Source organism: Rhinopithecus bieti, unplaced genomic scaffold (assembly GCF_001698545.2).
Source record: "Rhinopithecus bieti isolate Rb0 unplaced genomic scaffold, ASM169854v2 scaffold_30732, whole genome shotgun sequence".
Taxonomy (NCBI): Eukaryota; Metazoa; Chordata; class Mammalia; order Primates; family Cercopithecidae; genus Rhinopithecus; species Rhinopithecus bieti.
The window spans coordinates 2,529,443-2,543,437 of record NW_016814045.1 but is presented as its reverse complement, the minus strand read 5'-3'; the positions used below and the strand labels follow the sequence as shown (position 1 = coordinate 2,543,437).

The 13,995-nt window shown below is 48.0% G+C and overlaps 1 protein-coding gene across 10 annotated transcripts in view; it reads right to left on the bottom strand.

The window, feature by feature from the left end:
• Nucleotides 1-1,998: 1,998 nt before the first annotated feature.
• WWC1 (WW and C2 domain containing 1) overlaps nucleotides 1,999-13,995 on the bottom strand; it is a 173,257-nt gene continuing 161,260 nt past the window's right edge. For 2 of the 10 annotated variants that reach the window (XM_017849427.1, XM_017849429.1), the window contains exons 20-23: nucleotides 10,457-10,549; nucleotides 6,445-6,696; nucleotides 3,813-3,937; nucleotides 1,999-2,829 (exon numbers count right to left, since the gene is read on the bottom strand). In XM_017849427.1, the coding sequence (XP_017704916.1) occupies nucleotides 2,763-2,829; nucleotides 3,813-3,937; nucleotides 6,445-6,696; nucleotides 10,457-10,549 (537 nt within the window). In that variant the 3' untranslated portion in view covers nucleotides 1,999-2,762. The remainder of the gene's footprint in view (nucleotides 2,830-3,812; nucleotides 3,938-6,444; nucleotides 6,697-10,456; nucleotides 10,550-13,995) is intronic. The other 8 variants (XM_017849428.1, XM_017849430.1, XM_017849432.1 and 5 more) reach the window with 5 other exon arrangements.

Here is a 13,995-nt window from a genome sequence, read left to right as displayed (position 1 = left end):
TAGTTCCTCCTTTAGCTCTGAGAAGTTTGATTGACTGAAGCCTTCTTCTCTCAACTTGTCAAAGTCATTCTCCGTCCAGCTTTGTTCCATTGCTGGTGATGAGCTGCGTTCCTTTGAAGGGGGAGATGCACTCTGATTTTTTGAATTTCCAGCTTTTCTGCACTGCTTTTTCCCCATCTTTGTGGTTTTCTCTGCCTTTGGTCTTTGATGATGGTGACATACAGATGGGGTTTTGGTGTGGGTGTCCTTTCTGTTTGTTAGTTTTCCTTCTAACAGTCAGGACCCTCAGCTGTAGGTCTGTTGGAGTTTGCTTGAGGTCCACGCCAGACCCTGTTTTCATGGGTATCAGCAGCGGAGGCTGCAGAAGATAGAATATTGCTGAACAGCGAGTGTTGCTGTCTGATTCTTGCTCTGGAAGCTTCATCTCGGGGGTGTACCCCGCCGTGTGAGGTGTGAGGTGTCAGTCTGCACCTAGTGGGGGATGTCTCCCAGTTAGGGTATTCAGGGGTCAGGGACCCACTTGAGCAGGCAGTCTGTCTGTTCTCAGATCTCAACCTCTGTGCTAGGAGATCCACTGCTCTCTTCAAAGCTGTCAGACAGGGGCATTTACCTCTGCAGAGGTTTCTGCTGCTTTTTATTTAGCTATGCCCTGTCCCCAGAGGAGGAGTCTACAGTGGCAGGCTGGCCTCCTTGAGCTGTGGTGGCTTCCACCCAATTCGAGCTTCCCCATGGCTTTGTTTACCTACTTAAGCCTCAGCAATGGCAGGTGCCCCTCCCCCAGCCTTGCTGCCACCTTGCAGTTAGATCTCAGACTGCTGTGCTAGCAATGAGGGAGGCTCTGTGGGCATGGGTCCCTCTGGGCCAGGTGTGGGATATAATCTCCTGGTGTGCCATTTGCTAAGACCCTTGGTAAAGCGCAGTATTAGAGTGGGAGTTACCCGATTTTCTAGGTGTTGTGTGCCTCAATTTCCTTTGGCTAGGAAAAGGAATTCCCTTCCCCCTTGAGCTTCCTAGGTGAGGCAATGCCTTGCCCTGCTTCTGCTCTTGCTGGTCGGGCTGCACCCGCGGACCAGCGCCAACTGTCCGACATGCCCCAGTGAGATGAACCCAGTACCTCAGTTGAAAATGCAGAAATCACCTGTCTTCTGTGTCGCTCACGCTGGGAGCCTGAGCCTGGAGCTGTTCCTATTCGGCCATCTTGGGCATGCCCTTTTTTTTCTCTTTTTTTTGAGAGTCTTGCTCTGTCACCCAGGCTGGAGTGCAGTGGCACAATGTTGGCTCACTGCAAGCTCCACCTCCTGGGTTCACATCATTCTGCCTGAGTCTCCCAAGTAGCTGGGCCTACAGGTGCCTGCCACCACGCCCACCTAATTTTTTGTATTTTTAGTAGAGACAGGGTCTCACCGTGTTAGCCAGGATGGTCTCAACAGTCTGCATTTTTAATAGGCTGCTCCAGGTGATTCTGATATAGCTGGTGCAACATGCTTTGCTGAGTGGTGCAACAGACTTTGAGAAAAGTTGCACAGGGTAATGTCAGAGAGAAAGGAGGAAGAGATTTGTGGCTGTTGCTATTTGTTAGAAGCTGACTTCTGACTGTCTGCAATAGATCCTGCAAAGCTCTGAGCTGGATAGGGAGAGGGGCCACAGGAGCAGCATGAAGCACAAGCTGTAGCACCTACTACCCCTGGGTTGGGGATGACACAGAATGGTGCTCATATGAAGAAATGGTGAAGTCAGCTCTCATTGGGTGGGGTGGAATTCCACAGAAGGAGACAGAACAGAGAGCATATCCCCAATGTAACTTGGGCATGTGGATTCCCAATGAGCCGAGCCGTCATTTTACTTTAATGAGCAAATGAAAACAGTGGGCAAAAGAAAAAAATAAATGTTTCCAGGACTGGGGATGGGTGGGAAAGAAATGACTGGAAAGGGGAGAGTCAAAAATCAGGGAAACAGATGAAGTGAGGGGTAGGAAAGAAAAAGAGAGCAAGAGGAAGATTCTTTTTGAAAGGCCACTTTATTGATGGAGATAAAACTTAATGGAGCTCCCCACAGCCCTCCCCTCACTCATGTTAGTGGCTTCACTGGGCATCTGAGACCAGCGTGGCCTGTTACCCACATAGACTGGGCTGCTTAGCCCACCCAGCCTATCACACCGCCCGCTCCACGTTGGGCAGCCACATAAAAACACGTCACAGCTCAAGAAGATCCATGGATGCACCTCTGAATCCCTCCCCCCCCAACAATGGATTCTGTGCATTTTTTTAATATTGTACAAAATATGTTAACTAGGAAAAGTTAGCTGTACTGTGACAAGTGCGGGGCGTCCTATTAGGATTACCGTCCCCCAGGCATTACTTCTTATTGCAGTAAGACCTCTAAAAGGTGGAGCTGTACAAACTGAAAAAAATCTAAACGATTTTAAGAAGAGCAGCAACTCAATACTGCTTTAGTTCATTTAAATTTTCTTTCCCAAAAATACACTCCTAAATATACAAACTATACAATCTTATTATTTTAATGCTGGTTTTTTTTTGTTTGTTTGTTTCTGTTTTGTGTGTGTGTGTGTGTGTGTTTTGTTTTTGTTCTGTTTTTAATAACAACAGTAGGACCCAAACTAAAAAATCAGTTCATCTTCAAACCAACAAGAGCACTAGAGGACTTGTGACTCAGTACCTTCATATAACACCACATAAATAACTTTAGCCACAGTCAATGTTCACAGCCTGGTCAGTGGAACAAAAGAAATACTTTTCTGGCGATTAGACGTCATCTGCAGAGAGAGCTGGGATATTCATCCGAGGCCGGGTGAAAAATGCCATCTTCTCCCTGTAAGAGAGACCATCCCTTTAGAGCAGGAGCAGGGGTTTTCAACCTTACTGTGCAGAGATTCTGGGCAGGATAATTCTTTGTCATGGGGGCCATCCTATACATTCACTGTAGAATGTTTAGCAACGTCCTTGGCCTCTACCCTCTAGATGCTGGCCGTATCCTTGACCACCAGTTACGACAACCCAAAATGCATGCTCATTGCCAAATGTTCCAGGGGGAAGGGGAGAAATCACCCCTGGTTGAGAACCACTGCTTTAAAGACCATTAGCATGAACAATGACCCTTAGTTCAAATCAAATCAGAGGCTTCTCAGAGTTTAAAAGGATCCTTGGGCCACTTCCAATGTTTGTTTGTTTCAGATTCTCAATTTGTTAAAAAGTTAAGAGATGCCCAAAGATAGTTGTACAAATGTACATTTTACATGTTTATATTCCACAAAGGAATTTTTTTTAGCACATACACAAATGTGTACCTTATCTGAGAGGACATCAGAAGTCTAAATGCTAGGGCCTCCGTGGATGGGAGGCCCAGGCCAAATGGCATTCGGGACCCTCCAAAAATACATCCGGGTCCAGCATGGCAAGAAAGCACCTCCCTGGGATCCTAGCAGGTGGCAGGCAGAGCCAGGGAGGCCCAGCAAGCATCCATTACCCACAGGCTTATTTATCATTCAGCCAACCCTCCACAATTACCAGTGATGAAAACACTACGAGGAAAGGCTGGAGCAGGTGGCTCATTCATTAAACAAGAGGATCTAACAAATTAGCTCGAGTTGTGTGGGGACGGATAAAGACAGCTGGGGGAAGAGTGCTGCAGAGCTCATGGATCGCCAGGGATGGCTTGGCGGAGGATGAACATCTGTTACAGAGAAAGCCAGTGCTCTGTGAGCAAGGGATGGGAGCAGTAAGACCACAGACAGAAGACTAAGGCCGTGGGTTGGCTGAGAAAGGGAGAGGGGGCTGTTGGGGCCCTCTGCTTACCTGAAAGACTGCACTTCTGGGGGCTCCTTACAGCTCTGGCCTCGGAGCCTGTGCACATCCTTGGCAGCTGCCCTCATCATCTTGTCTGTCTGAAGCTCACCCTTGTGCTCTGCTTGGTCCATCTGCTGGGCAAAGCAACCAGGGCCCTGAGTCAGTGGAGGGGGCCTCCAGAAAGGGACAAGGAGAACTCCCTATCACAACAGAGGGGGCTCCTGCAGGGACGGCACCCTCACTACTGCTCCCCGTGGGATCCACTTCTTTCAGAACCATAATGAGAAGGGCTCAAATCATCTGTTTGAGTGACTAGATTTTTGGGGCCAGGAAACAGAATACCTGTGTGGATCTGAGGAACTGAGGAGATGAGGGCTGCTTGGTGAAATGTGCACTACCTGTAATCCTCAGGCCACCCAGGAAGGCAGACGTTATTACCTCTATTTTACCCAGGGAACTGAGGCTCCAGCATAGTAAGAAATTTCTTTAATGTCAGACTACTAAGAAGTGGTGGAAACCTAGTCCCAAGCCATGCAGTAGTTCTTAAGAGGCTTGGGTACAACACTATGCCCCTTCCTCCTAATGTAAATGTATGTAAACACTTTTGAGAACAAACCACAGATAGCCCTAAAATATCCACGTACCATATACTTGAAAACATTGCACAAAGACAGAATTTTGGTAAATAAAGCCATCATTTCAATGATTCTTTGTTAGAAGTCATAGATGTTACTTTTTTTTCTTTTTTTTTTTACTATTCGAAAGGTCAAGTTTTCTCAGTTTGTTTTTCTTAAGTCAGGGCACGTATTCTCAGTCTTTTGACTAAGATCAAGTGTTAAGGTGGGGCACATAGGCACTTGTTTTCTGATCTCTTTTTGCCTTGGCTACCAGGAAGCTCAAAGATAAATATAATACCTAACTATTATTAGGTTACTTTAGGTTTGGGATATATTTATTTCCTCTCCTCCTTCAAGCCTTCCAATTTTCTATTTTCCCCTCAATGCTCTTGTTATAATCCTGTTTATAAGTAAACAGGGTATAAATAAGAAGAAATAAACTTTTCTGGAACTTCAGAGCTGCCAGAGTCAGTCTGAAGCTCCCACATCAGTCCAGGCCTAAGAAGTCCAGCATCATCTTCCTGCTGTAGGGCATCACCACCTGCCCTGAGCACTGAGATTTCAGCTGATGGTCCTGACAGTTCAGGTAGGCACCCTCTGTAAGGTACTCTCAGTGAGTCTGGCTGTGTGCAGAGAGAACTAGCAAAGGTCTTTCTTGCCGTGGGTGGTGATCACAGAGTGGCAGGTGTTATTTTTCATAAAGAAGTAGAGAATGGCCCTTGGATATTGGCCCTGTATTGTTTGTTTCTTCATGGCAGTCTGGGACCTGTTGGGACCTTAAAAGCCTGCTGGTGCCAAACTCAAATTTTTACCCTTCTAGTTGTTTTACATATAGCTCAAATAAGCAACTTTTAAATATACAACCTTCCAGTTTTGCATACCCTGTGAAATTGTATCCAACATTTGCTAGCCACAGATAAAGCCTGGGCCTGTAAGAGACCCCAAGCTGCTGCTGTGCTTTGGAGTTCCCTGACCCAGAGACTCCCCATCGTGCTGCAAAGCTACCTAACCCAGATGGCCCCTCTTCCCCAGCTCTCCCCTGGGGGTTCCCTTGCCTTCCTCCACACTGGGCAGTAGCCCCCAGCACCTTTGGAAGGTCTTATGCTGTGAGGGGCTTCCCCGGCATGCAAACCTATCAAAGTGCAGCGCAAACCAGGCACACCGGCCCACGCCTGTAATCCCAGCACTTTGGGAGGCCGAGGTGGGTTGATTGAGCCCAGGAGTTTGAGACCAGCCTAGGCAACATGGTGAAACCCCATCTCTACAGAAAATACAAAAATTAGCCAGGCATATTGGTATGCACCTGTCATCCCAGTTACTCAGGAGGCTAAGGTGGGAGGATTGATAGAGCCTGGGAGGTAGAGGTTGTAGTGAGCCATCATGCCACCACTCTCTAGCCTGGGCGACAGAGAGAAAACGTGTCTTCCAAAAAAAAAAAAACACAGCCAATATAAAACTTGTGTGCTAACACCATTTAGAGGTTATATTTTTCTCCTTGATCAACCCCTAAATCCCTTAAACTTATTATAGCAGGGCAGAGGTGCCAGCAGACTTGTACTCCAGGGCACCCTTGTTAGCAGAAGGCCCTGGTGTGACCAGCCCTTCTCCTCCTTTGGCAAGGGCTGCCCTGTGGGATTTCCTGGGCAGGCACCGAGGCAGGTCAGTGTCCTATTGTTACTCTGTTAAAGTGTGTGCTGTGGCACAGATTGGGTCCCCAATGTATTTCATGAAGAGCTGCATGATGAGTACATGTGTGAACAGTAAGGGCTTGCATACAAAAACACATCAACAAATGCAGTAAATGGGTCTTTCAGCCAGGTGAAAGGTTCATAACGTTAAGTAGGCAAAGGGATTCCTGGATCCCTCTGCTGATGGGAACAAGGGATGGGTGGAACCCCCTCAGTGGAAGCTGTGGTGGGAATTATAGGATGCATCATGAGCTCTGGCCTCTCTTCCCTGGGGCAGTGGCCTCTGACTCTTTGGGGCAGAGCGCAGGACTCCCCTGCCTTCGAGGCTGCTCTCACCCGCTTCTCCAGCATCCTCAGCAGCAGGCGGAAACGCTCGTCCTCACGCAACCACTGCGGCAGCTCCTTCTCCCCGTGGCTCTTAGCTTGTTCCAGCTGCTCCTTGAGCTCCTTCAGCACCGAGATCTCCTGGGTCAGTTGGCTGTGCCAGGTTCTTGTCGCCTGCAGGTCTAACTCCAGGTCCAGCGAGGTGCGGATCAGACGCTCGGAGCGCAGGGACTTGACCGAGGAAGGCTGTGGGGGTGGGGATGGCTTCTCTTGTTATTAGAGCTCTGCCCAGTGAGCCCACCCAGCCCCTTCCTCTGACCCTCAAATACCCTGTCTTTGTTTATCTGTAGGCATCCACTCCTTCCGAATGGGGCTTCCCCTTCCCTGGGAAGCCTGTTGTGAATTCTCCCATTCAACTCATGTTTACTGGGCATTTATTATGTCCCAAGAATGGTACTAAGCACTTCATTTCCATAACCTCGTTCCATTTTCACAAACCTAGGAGGTCCTGAGGGTTATCATCTGCACCGAGGAGGCTTGCAGAGGTTAAGTCCCACAGGGCATGTGTGGTAAAGTTGAAGTTCCACTCCAGGGAGCTGGCTGCAGTCCCCACCCGCCCTCTCTGTACACTGTGCCAGCTTCAGTATTCTCAGCACCCTCCATATGTTCTCAGTTATTGATTCCTGTCACTGTACTGTTCTGAAGTTGTTTCCCCAATACAGGTCTGTTTCCGCTTGAGGGCAGAAGTCATGTCTTCTTGATTTTGTGTTCCTGTAATGGGCCCCTATTGTTTCTGCTTGTCCAGCATTTGTTTCCCCAGCCTTAGAGTAACAACGCCCTCACCTTCCCTTGGAGATCTCCTCCTCTGCACTCAATCCATCTGGTCTGTGTGGGGCATCAAGGATAGGAATGTGACCTGAACCTGGCCAATCTGAATCTCAGTGACAGGTTCAGAGGTGAGTATGTTACCAAAGCCCAACCATTAATACTCCATTCTGGCACTTTGCTGAACTACTTGGAAAAGAGGCAATGTCTTTACACCGATGTTGCTAAGCCTTTAAGATATAAACCTGGGACTAACCATGATCATCTTTACTTGTGGGGTGACCTGTTTGAGAATTAAGCTGTACAGAGGGAGCAACGCCATGAGAAGGGGGCTCAGGCCTGATGACATCATTTCAAACTTGGGATCAAGCCATGCCTGAAGGCAGTCCAACATCCTGGATGTTTTCACTAAATTAGACAATAAATTCCCTCTTTCATTTTTAAGCTGTATTTGAGTTAGTTTCTTCAGTTATCTATACGTAAAAGACCCTGATTAATTCGACCATTAACTCTCCTCCCATCACAAATCACTAATGATTAAAAAACAATAATTCATGACTATGGGAGTCAGAATTCTAAAATGGTTTCTCAAATCCCATTCCTAATATACATGCCCTGTATAATCTCCTCTCCTTCAATTCCAATGCGGCCTGTGAATATGAACTATCACTCCCACTAATCAGTTGACTTTGAGTTAATCAAAAGGAAGATTATTCCAGGTGGTCCTGACTTAATCAGGCAAGCCCCTAAAAGATGGCCTGGGCTTTTCCTGGCTGGGCTCTTCTGCTGGCCTTGAAGAAGTAAATAAAGCATGTTGTAGAGACGGCCACAGGGCAAAAACCTGAGAGTGACCTCTAGGAGCTGAAAATGCTCCCCCAACCCCCCAGCTGACAGCTAGTAAGAAACTACAAGGCAATAAATTCTGCCAACAACTGGAGGCAGTGCCTGGATGCAGATGTTTCCTTAGTCAAGCCTCCAGATGAGGATGTGGCCATTTAACACTTAGAGGTTTCAGCCTGCTAAAACCCTGGGTAGAGGGCTCAGCTAACCTGTGCTTGAACTCCTGACCTGCGGAAACTGTGAGGTAAGGCGTTTGTATTATTTTAGGCTGCTAAAGTTTGTGGTGATTTGTTATGTAGCAATAGAAAACAAATACAATGACCAATAAAGAGATCTCAGACACAGCATAAGAAGTATTACCATAAAACCTAGTCTCATTTTGCAAGGCTGGCAAGCATACTATTAGGAACATAAGACAGCTCTAGGAAGAACTTCTAGAACGCTCTTCTAGGTTGAACGTGGTCTGCTCTGTGCTTAAAAACGAGCAGGATCAAGGAAATTCAGCTGAGTGATCTACATGGCTCAAGCACTCAGAGCAACAAATAAAGATTCTTTTGCTTCGTCTGACCCATGTCCAGTCTCAGAAGCTGGGCAGGCTGCAGTAGAGAGAACATAGCTCAGGCAGTGCATGGAAGCAAGGAGCAGTGCCCAAGGGCCCAGGCCCAGCCTCTGGACTCTCCCGACCCGAGGGAAATGTGGGCTCAGACCTACCATCAGGGGCTCCCTTAGTAAGTCATCCTCTTGGTTAAGGGGAACAGGGGGTGATGAAGGGGGCCTGCTTCTGTGGGGCCTGCCTTAGAAAGGAGCTGTGGGAAATGCAGGGGGAGCAAGTAGCAGATCAGTGGCATTTCTGCAGGGGTGGATCATGAACATCTGCTCCAGAAGCTCCTGAGGAGCTTTGTTAAAATGCAGTTTTCAGGGCCCACGCCAGCTGCCTGAATTAAATGGTCAGAAGTGTGGCCTTGCAATCTGCATTGTCACCAAGCTCCTCAGGTAACTTTTGGTGCTCCAGAGACTGCAGTACAAGCCAGCTACAGAAGAGGGGGTTGGGGTGGGGGACCCAGAGTGGGCAGTTGGTTGTCTCTGTCACCTGAGGCCACGTCCACTTTCTCCCACACCCACACACTCTCCCTTCCCTGTGTAGTCTCTCCTGCGTTGCTGTCTCTCTCTTGTCTCTCCAGTTCCCCCTCAGACTTGTTAGGGTGTAGGATGTCAGGCAAAGGACCAGATTCTGGCTGTCAGCAAGCAGTGCAGGAGAGGGGGGTGCCTGCCCCTATTGGGGGCTGTTGGCACTATCTTTTCCCTCCATGCTCTCTTTTGCTTTGCTTTCTTCTTTTTTTCTTTCTGACATTCTGGCTCCTGGTTTCTTCCAGTTCTGCAAACTCATTAGACAGAACTGCTTTAAACTTGTGTTGAAAGCCCAAAGTAGGGAGGGCCCCCTGCATCTGCTGCAGCCCTTAGTGGTCAAACACAAATCAGGGGTCGCTCCTTTGCCTACGCCCACCCCATCCGGATTGCTCAACTCAGTCTCCACTAGGAAAAGCCAGGGGGCTTCTGCAGGGCAAATCTGCAGCCTTTTCCCTGTGGGTTTCCCTGCTTCAGGCTGGTGTTCAGAGGCACCCAGCTTCTCTGCCAGCAGGAGGGTCGCCGGGACCTGGATGACAGACACACTGAGCAGAGTCTTGCATGAGGCAGGCTCCTGTCAGATGATGCTCTCTGACTGATGACTGTGACATGTTGGGTTGGTTAGTTCTTTTTTTTTCTTTGAGACAGAGTCTCACTCTGTTGTCCAGGCTGGAGTGCAGTGGTGCAATCTCGGCTCACTACAACCTCCGCCTCCTGAGTTTAAGTGATTCTCCTGCCTCAGCCTCCCAAGTACAGCCTGGGACTACAGGCGCGTGCCACCACACACAGCTAATTTTTGTATTTTTAGTAGAGATGGGGTTTCACCATGTTGGTCAGACTAGTCTTGAACCCCTGACCTTAGGTGATCGATCTTCCCACCTCGGCCTCCCAGACTGTTGGGATTACAGGTGTGAGCCACTGCGCCCAGCTGGGTTGGTCAGTTCTTACTGACTTTGATTTCTATCTAGGAAGGCAAGGCCAAGTGTACACACTCCTCTTCTAACCTATTTGTCATAATAAGACAAATACATTTACCCTTTGGCACCTTCCCCAGTGGCTACACAGGCCTCATAGCTCACAAACATCTGTTCGCAAATACCACCATGCTTGCGAGAGCAACATTTTTCAAGCCAGTGGCTGAGGAGAAATGGCCAGACATCAGGAGATGTGTGTGCAGGACACAGGGCTTGGGGCAATGGGGAGGAGCAGAAAATAGCTTCGAGGTGACTCTTACCCGCTTCATCCGGACGCTGCGTCGCTCCAGGGAGTTTCGAACAAAAGGTGGCTTTTTGGACAGAGTGGAGCTGTCACTATCACTCCGATTCAGCTGCAAGAGAAAAGTCACGGAATGTTAAACATGGTCAGAGTGCATTCCGGAAGGTGCACTGAAGCCCAGAGGGAGGTCAGGTTCCTCCGCTCAGCACAGTCCTTCCTGTCCTTCCACAAACACCCAGACTTTCCTGTTCCAGGTTTCATTCTGACTTTTCCTTTCTTTGTAAGTGAACATTCATTGAGCATGTAGTATGCATGATGCACATTGCTTCATCTCCATGCTAGTATCTGCACGATGCTAAATGCCACGAACATCCCATTGAACCTTTCCAACAACCCCATGTGATAGGAGCAAATCCATTTCACAAATGAGGTGACAGAAGCTTAGGGGCTGCAGAACTGGCCCAAGGTTGGCAAGCTGGTCAGTCGCACAGCAGGGCTGGACACTAGGCAGTGTGACTTCAGTGTATCACTGCCCTCTTGACCTACTACACAAAGGGCATAACTCTTCCCTGGTGTCTAGAGAGACTGCCTTTACTGACTCAAATGGAGCCACTGTCAAGATTGATATTTATAAAAGAAAAGGGCAGCTTAAAGGCAAAGCCTCAGGGACCACATCCTTAGAGATAACGGGGCAGATTGTAACTTTCCCGTGGGCATCCCCTCAATCACTGAGTTATCTATACTCCCCCCAGAGGGCTAGTAGTCCCCATCTAAGACCGGAAATCAGGCCTACAGTCAGGATGGGAAGCTTCTGTATTGAGTGTGTCCCGCCCCCGCTAGGAACACAAGAGAGGGTGGGTAGGATGACAGAACCCCTGGGAGGTGGGAGCAGGGTGGGGAGTTCTTTCTGAGTCCTATTTCCAAAGTCAGTGGTGTTGCCAGAGACCGATGCTATTGTGCTTGTGTGTCTAGCAGCTGTCAGTTCACTGCTGCAGGTCTCTTGAGAAGCTGTTTCTGTGGTTATTGATAATTACTTGTGATAATGATATTAATAGTCCTGCTAAGCTGACAAACACAGCAACTCCAGGGACAGACTGATGAAATAGCCACTGGGCTAGGCAGGGCCTCAACCAGAACCAGACGCTGAATAGTAAAATAATGACTGCCACATGGATAGAGCACCTGCTGCATGCCAGGTGCTTTAGTGACAGTTTCATTTAATCCTCAAACAATTCTAACGTGATAGGAACTGAGGCCCAGAGAGATTAAGAGGCTTGTAAAGTTGAATAGCTGGGGAGCATCAAAACCAGAGTTCAAGGCCCAGTCTGTTTGGTTTCAAGGCCACCAGCTATCCTGGCTCCAGCCTGCAGTTAGGGCTCAGAGATGAAACTAATGTGTAGGTGGAAGGGTGTGCCATCTTGACAACTGGGGTAGATTCATGTAAACTGGTTGCATGTGGTACCAGAAGGGGGTTTTTTCTTTTCTTTTTTTCTTTTTTTTGTTTTTGTTTTGAGACAGGGCCTCACTCCTGTCGCCCAGGCTGGAATGCAGTGGCACTATCTCGTCTCACTGCAGCCTTGACTTCTCGGGCTCAAGTGATTCTCCCACCTCAGCCTCTCAAGTAGCTGGGACTAAAGGCACACGCCACTGTGCCCGGATAATTTTTGTATTTTTTGTAGAGACAAGGTTTCACCATGTTGCCCAGGTTGGTTTCAAACTCCTGGGCTCAAGTGATCCTCCCACTTAAGCCTCTCAATATCCTGGGATTACAGGTGTGAGTCACTGTGCCCAGCCTTTTATTCTACATTGTTTTAATCCAGTGGTGGCACTTGAAGGATATGTGTCCTACCGACCAGAAATGGGTATCGGGATAATTGATCCTTAAGTTGTAGTTGTTTATGTGTTAAAGACTATATTATATAAAAGAGAGACAGAAGCTACATTAAGTCCTTGAATTTAGCTTTCTCTAATATAAAGATACTTCAATGCATACTGATGCAGAGAGTAGCGAAATCATTTAGAGTCACAGGAAACTAGTTCAGGAATGAGAATTTAGGACGGGCTGTGTCCATTTGGTCAAAGTCGATCAACGCAAAAATGTGGCAGCACTTCAGATGAATACACGGGGGCTGAGGAGAGCTGTAGGAAGGGTAATTCATGGCCCCTGGACTTCAAGTTCAGTGGGGGAACTCAAGACAGTGAAACTAACCAAGTGACATAGGCAAAGATGAAGACCAAACAAGGGAGCCACTCAGGAGGGGACGCCTTTTGTGCAGAGGCCAGCAGAAGGGGCTACTCACAATCAGACCCAAGAAGGCCAGAGGAAGCCCCTCAGGAGGTGGCTCTGAGCAACAGAGAGGCTGCAGGCTTTGGAGTTGGACTCCCAGCTTTGCACTTAGTAGCTGTGTGACCTAGAGCACAGTGCTTTGAGTTTTTGAGTCTTAGCTTCTGTGTCCATAAAATGGTGTTCACACAACTCACCTTGCAGGGCTGTAAGATTAGATGACACAGAAAATATGTTTTTTGGCTGCAGGGGCTTGAAGTGTTGCTGTTTAGCATTTGAAATCCCATCCTGTGGGTGGGAAAACCCCATCTTATGACTTGGTGGAAAACAAAGCCCACCCCTCAATGATGAAGCTGAAAGTAGCAGAACCTTGCTTTTACTGCCTCCCTTGCAGCTAGAGGCAGGCACAGGACTAGCCTCTGTCAGTTGGATGCAAATGCTCCAGGCCTTGAATCACAACCTGGTAACTTGCATCCAAGTCTGTTACTATGCCTCTTGAATTGAAACAGGCCACTCTTTCTCTCCTTCATTCTACAGATGTGCCAGGTTTGTTGTTATCTCAGGGAAAAGCCATTAATGGTAAGTAGTGGCAGTGGCAGCAGTCACCAGAGCTTCCATGCCAGCTGGGACAAGAAACTGGTGGAGGCATAAATATTGAATGCCAGGGGCAGCAATGGGGCCGGCTGGGGCCAGGTTTTGTGGCAGCATCGGTGAAGGTGTCACCTGATTGGCTTTGTGGTGTGATTTTGGCTGTGGTCTGGCCTTTCTAGGTCCTGATTTCTGAGGTTGGTTCTACAGCCTTATCATGAGTGTGTGAGCTCCTCAATTTACTTTCCCCCAAATTTTCCTGCATATACTGCTCACTGTCCATTTCCATTGCTTGCAATGAAAAACCCTGACCTGTATAGGCAGGAAGTAGAATGCTATCAGTTACAGACTGAGACATGTGGAGCTGGCTGTGGAGGGGGCAGGGTGGAGGCATAGCACAGCCCCAGCATGTCTCTGTTGGGAATTTGGTAATGCTCATCTTGTGGCTGCAAAACAAAGGGTTAAATTGTTCCCTGCTATACCTCAGCAGACAGTCTTCATGCCTGCAGAGTTTGAGAGGAAATGATAGAAAATCTTCATGATGTTGTACTCTTGGCTACAGTAAGCCTTCAGTAAGTTTTATAAAAAAGTTTTATAAAAAAAAGACATAAGCTTAAGCTGAAGCGGGCCAGCTAAAAAGCAAAGAAGGAAAAATATATGACTTTGCTAAAAAAAAAAAAAAAAAA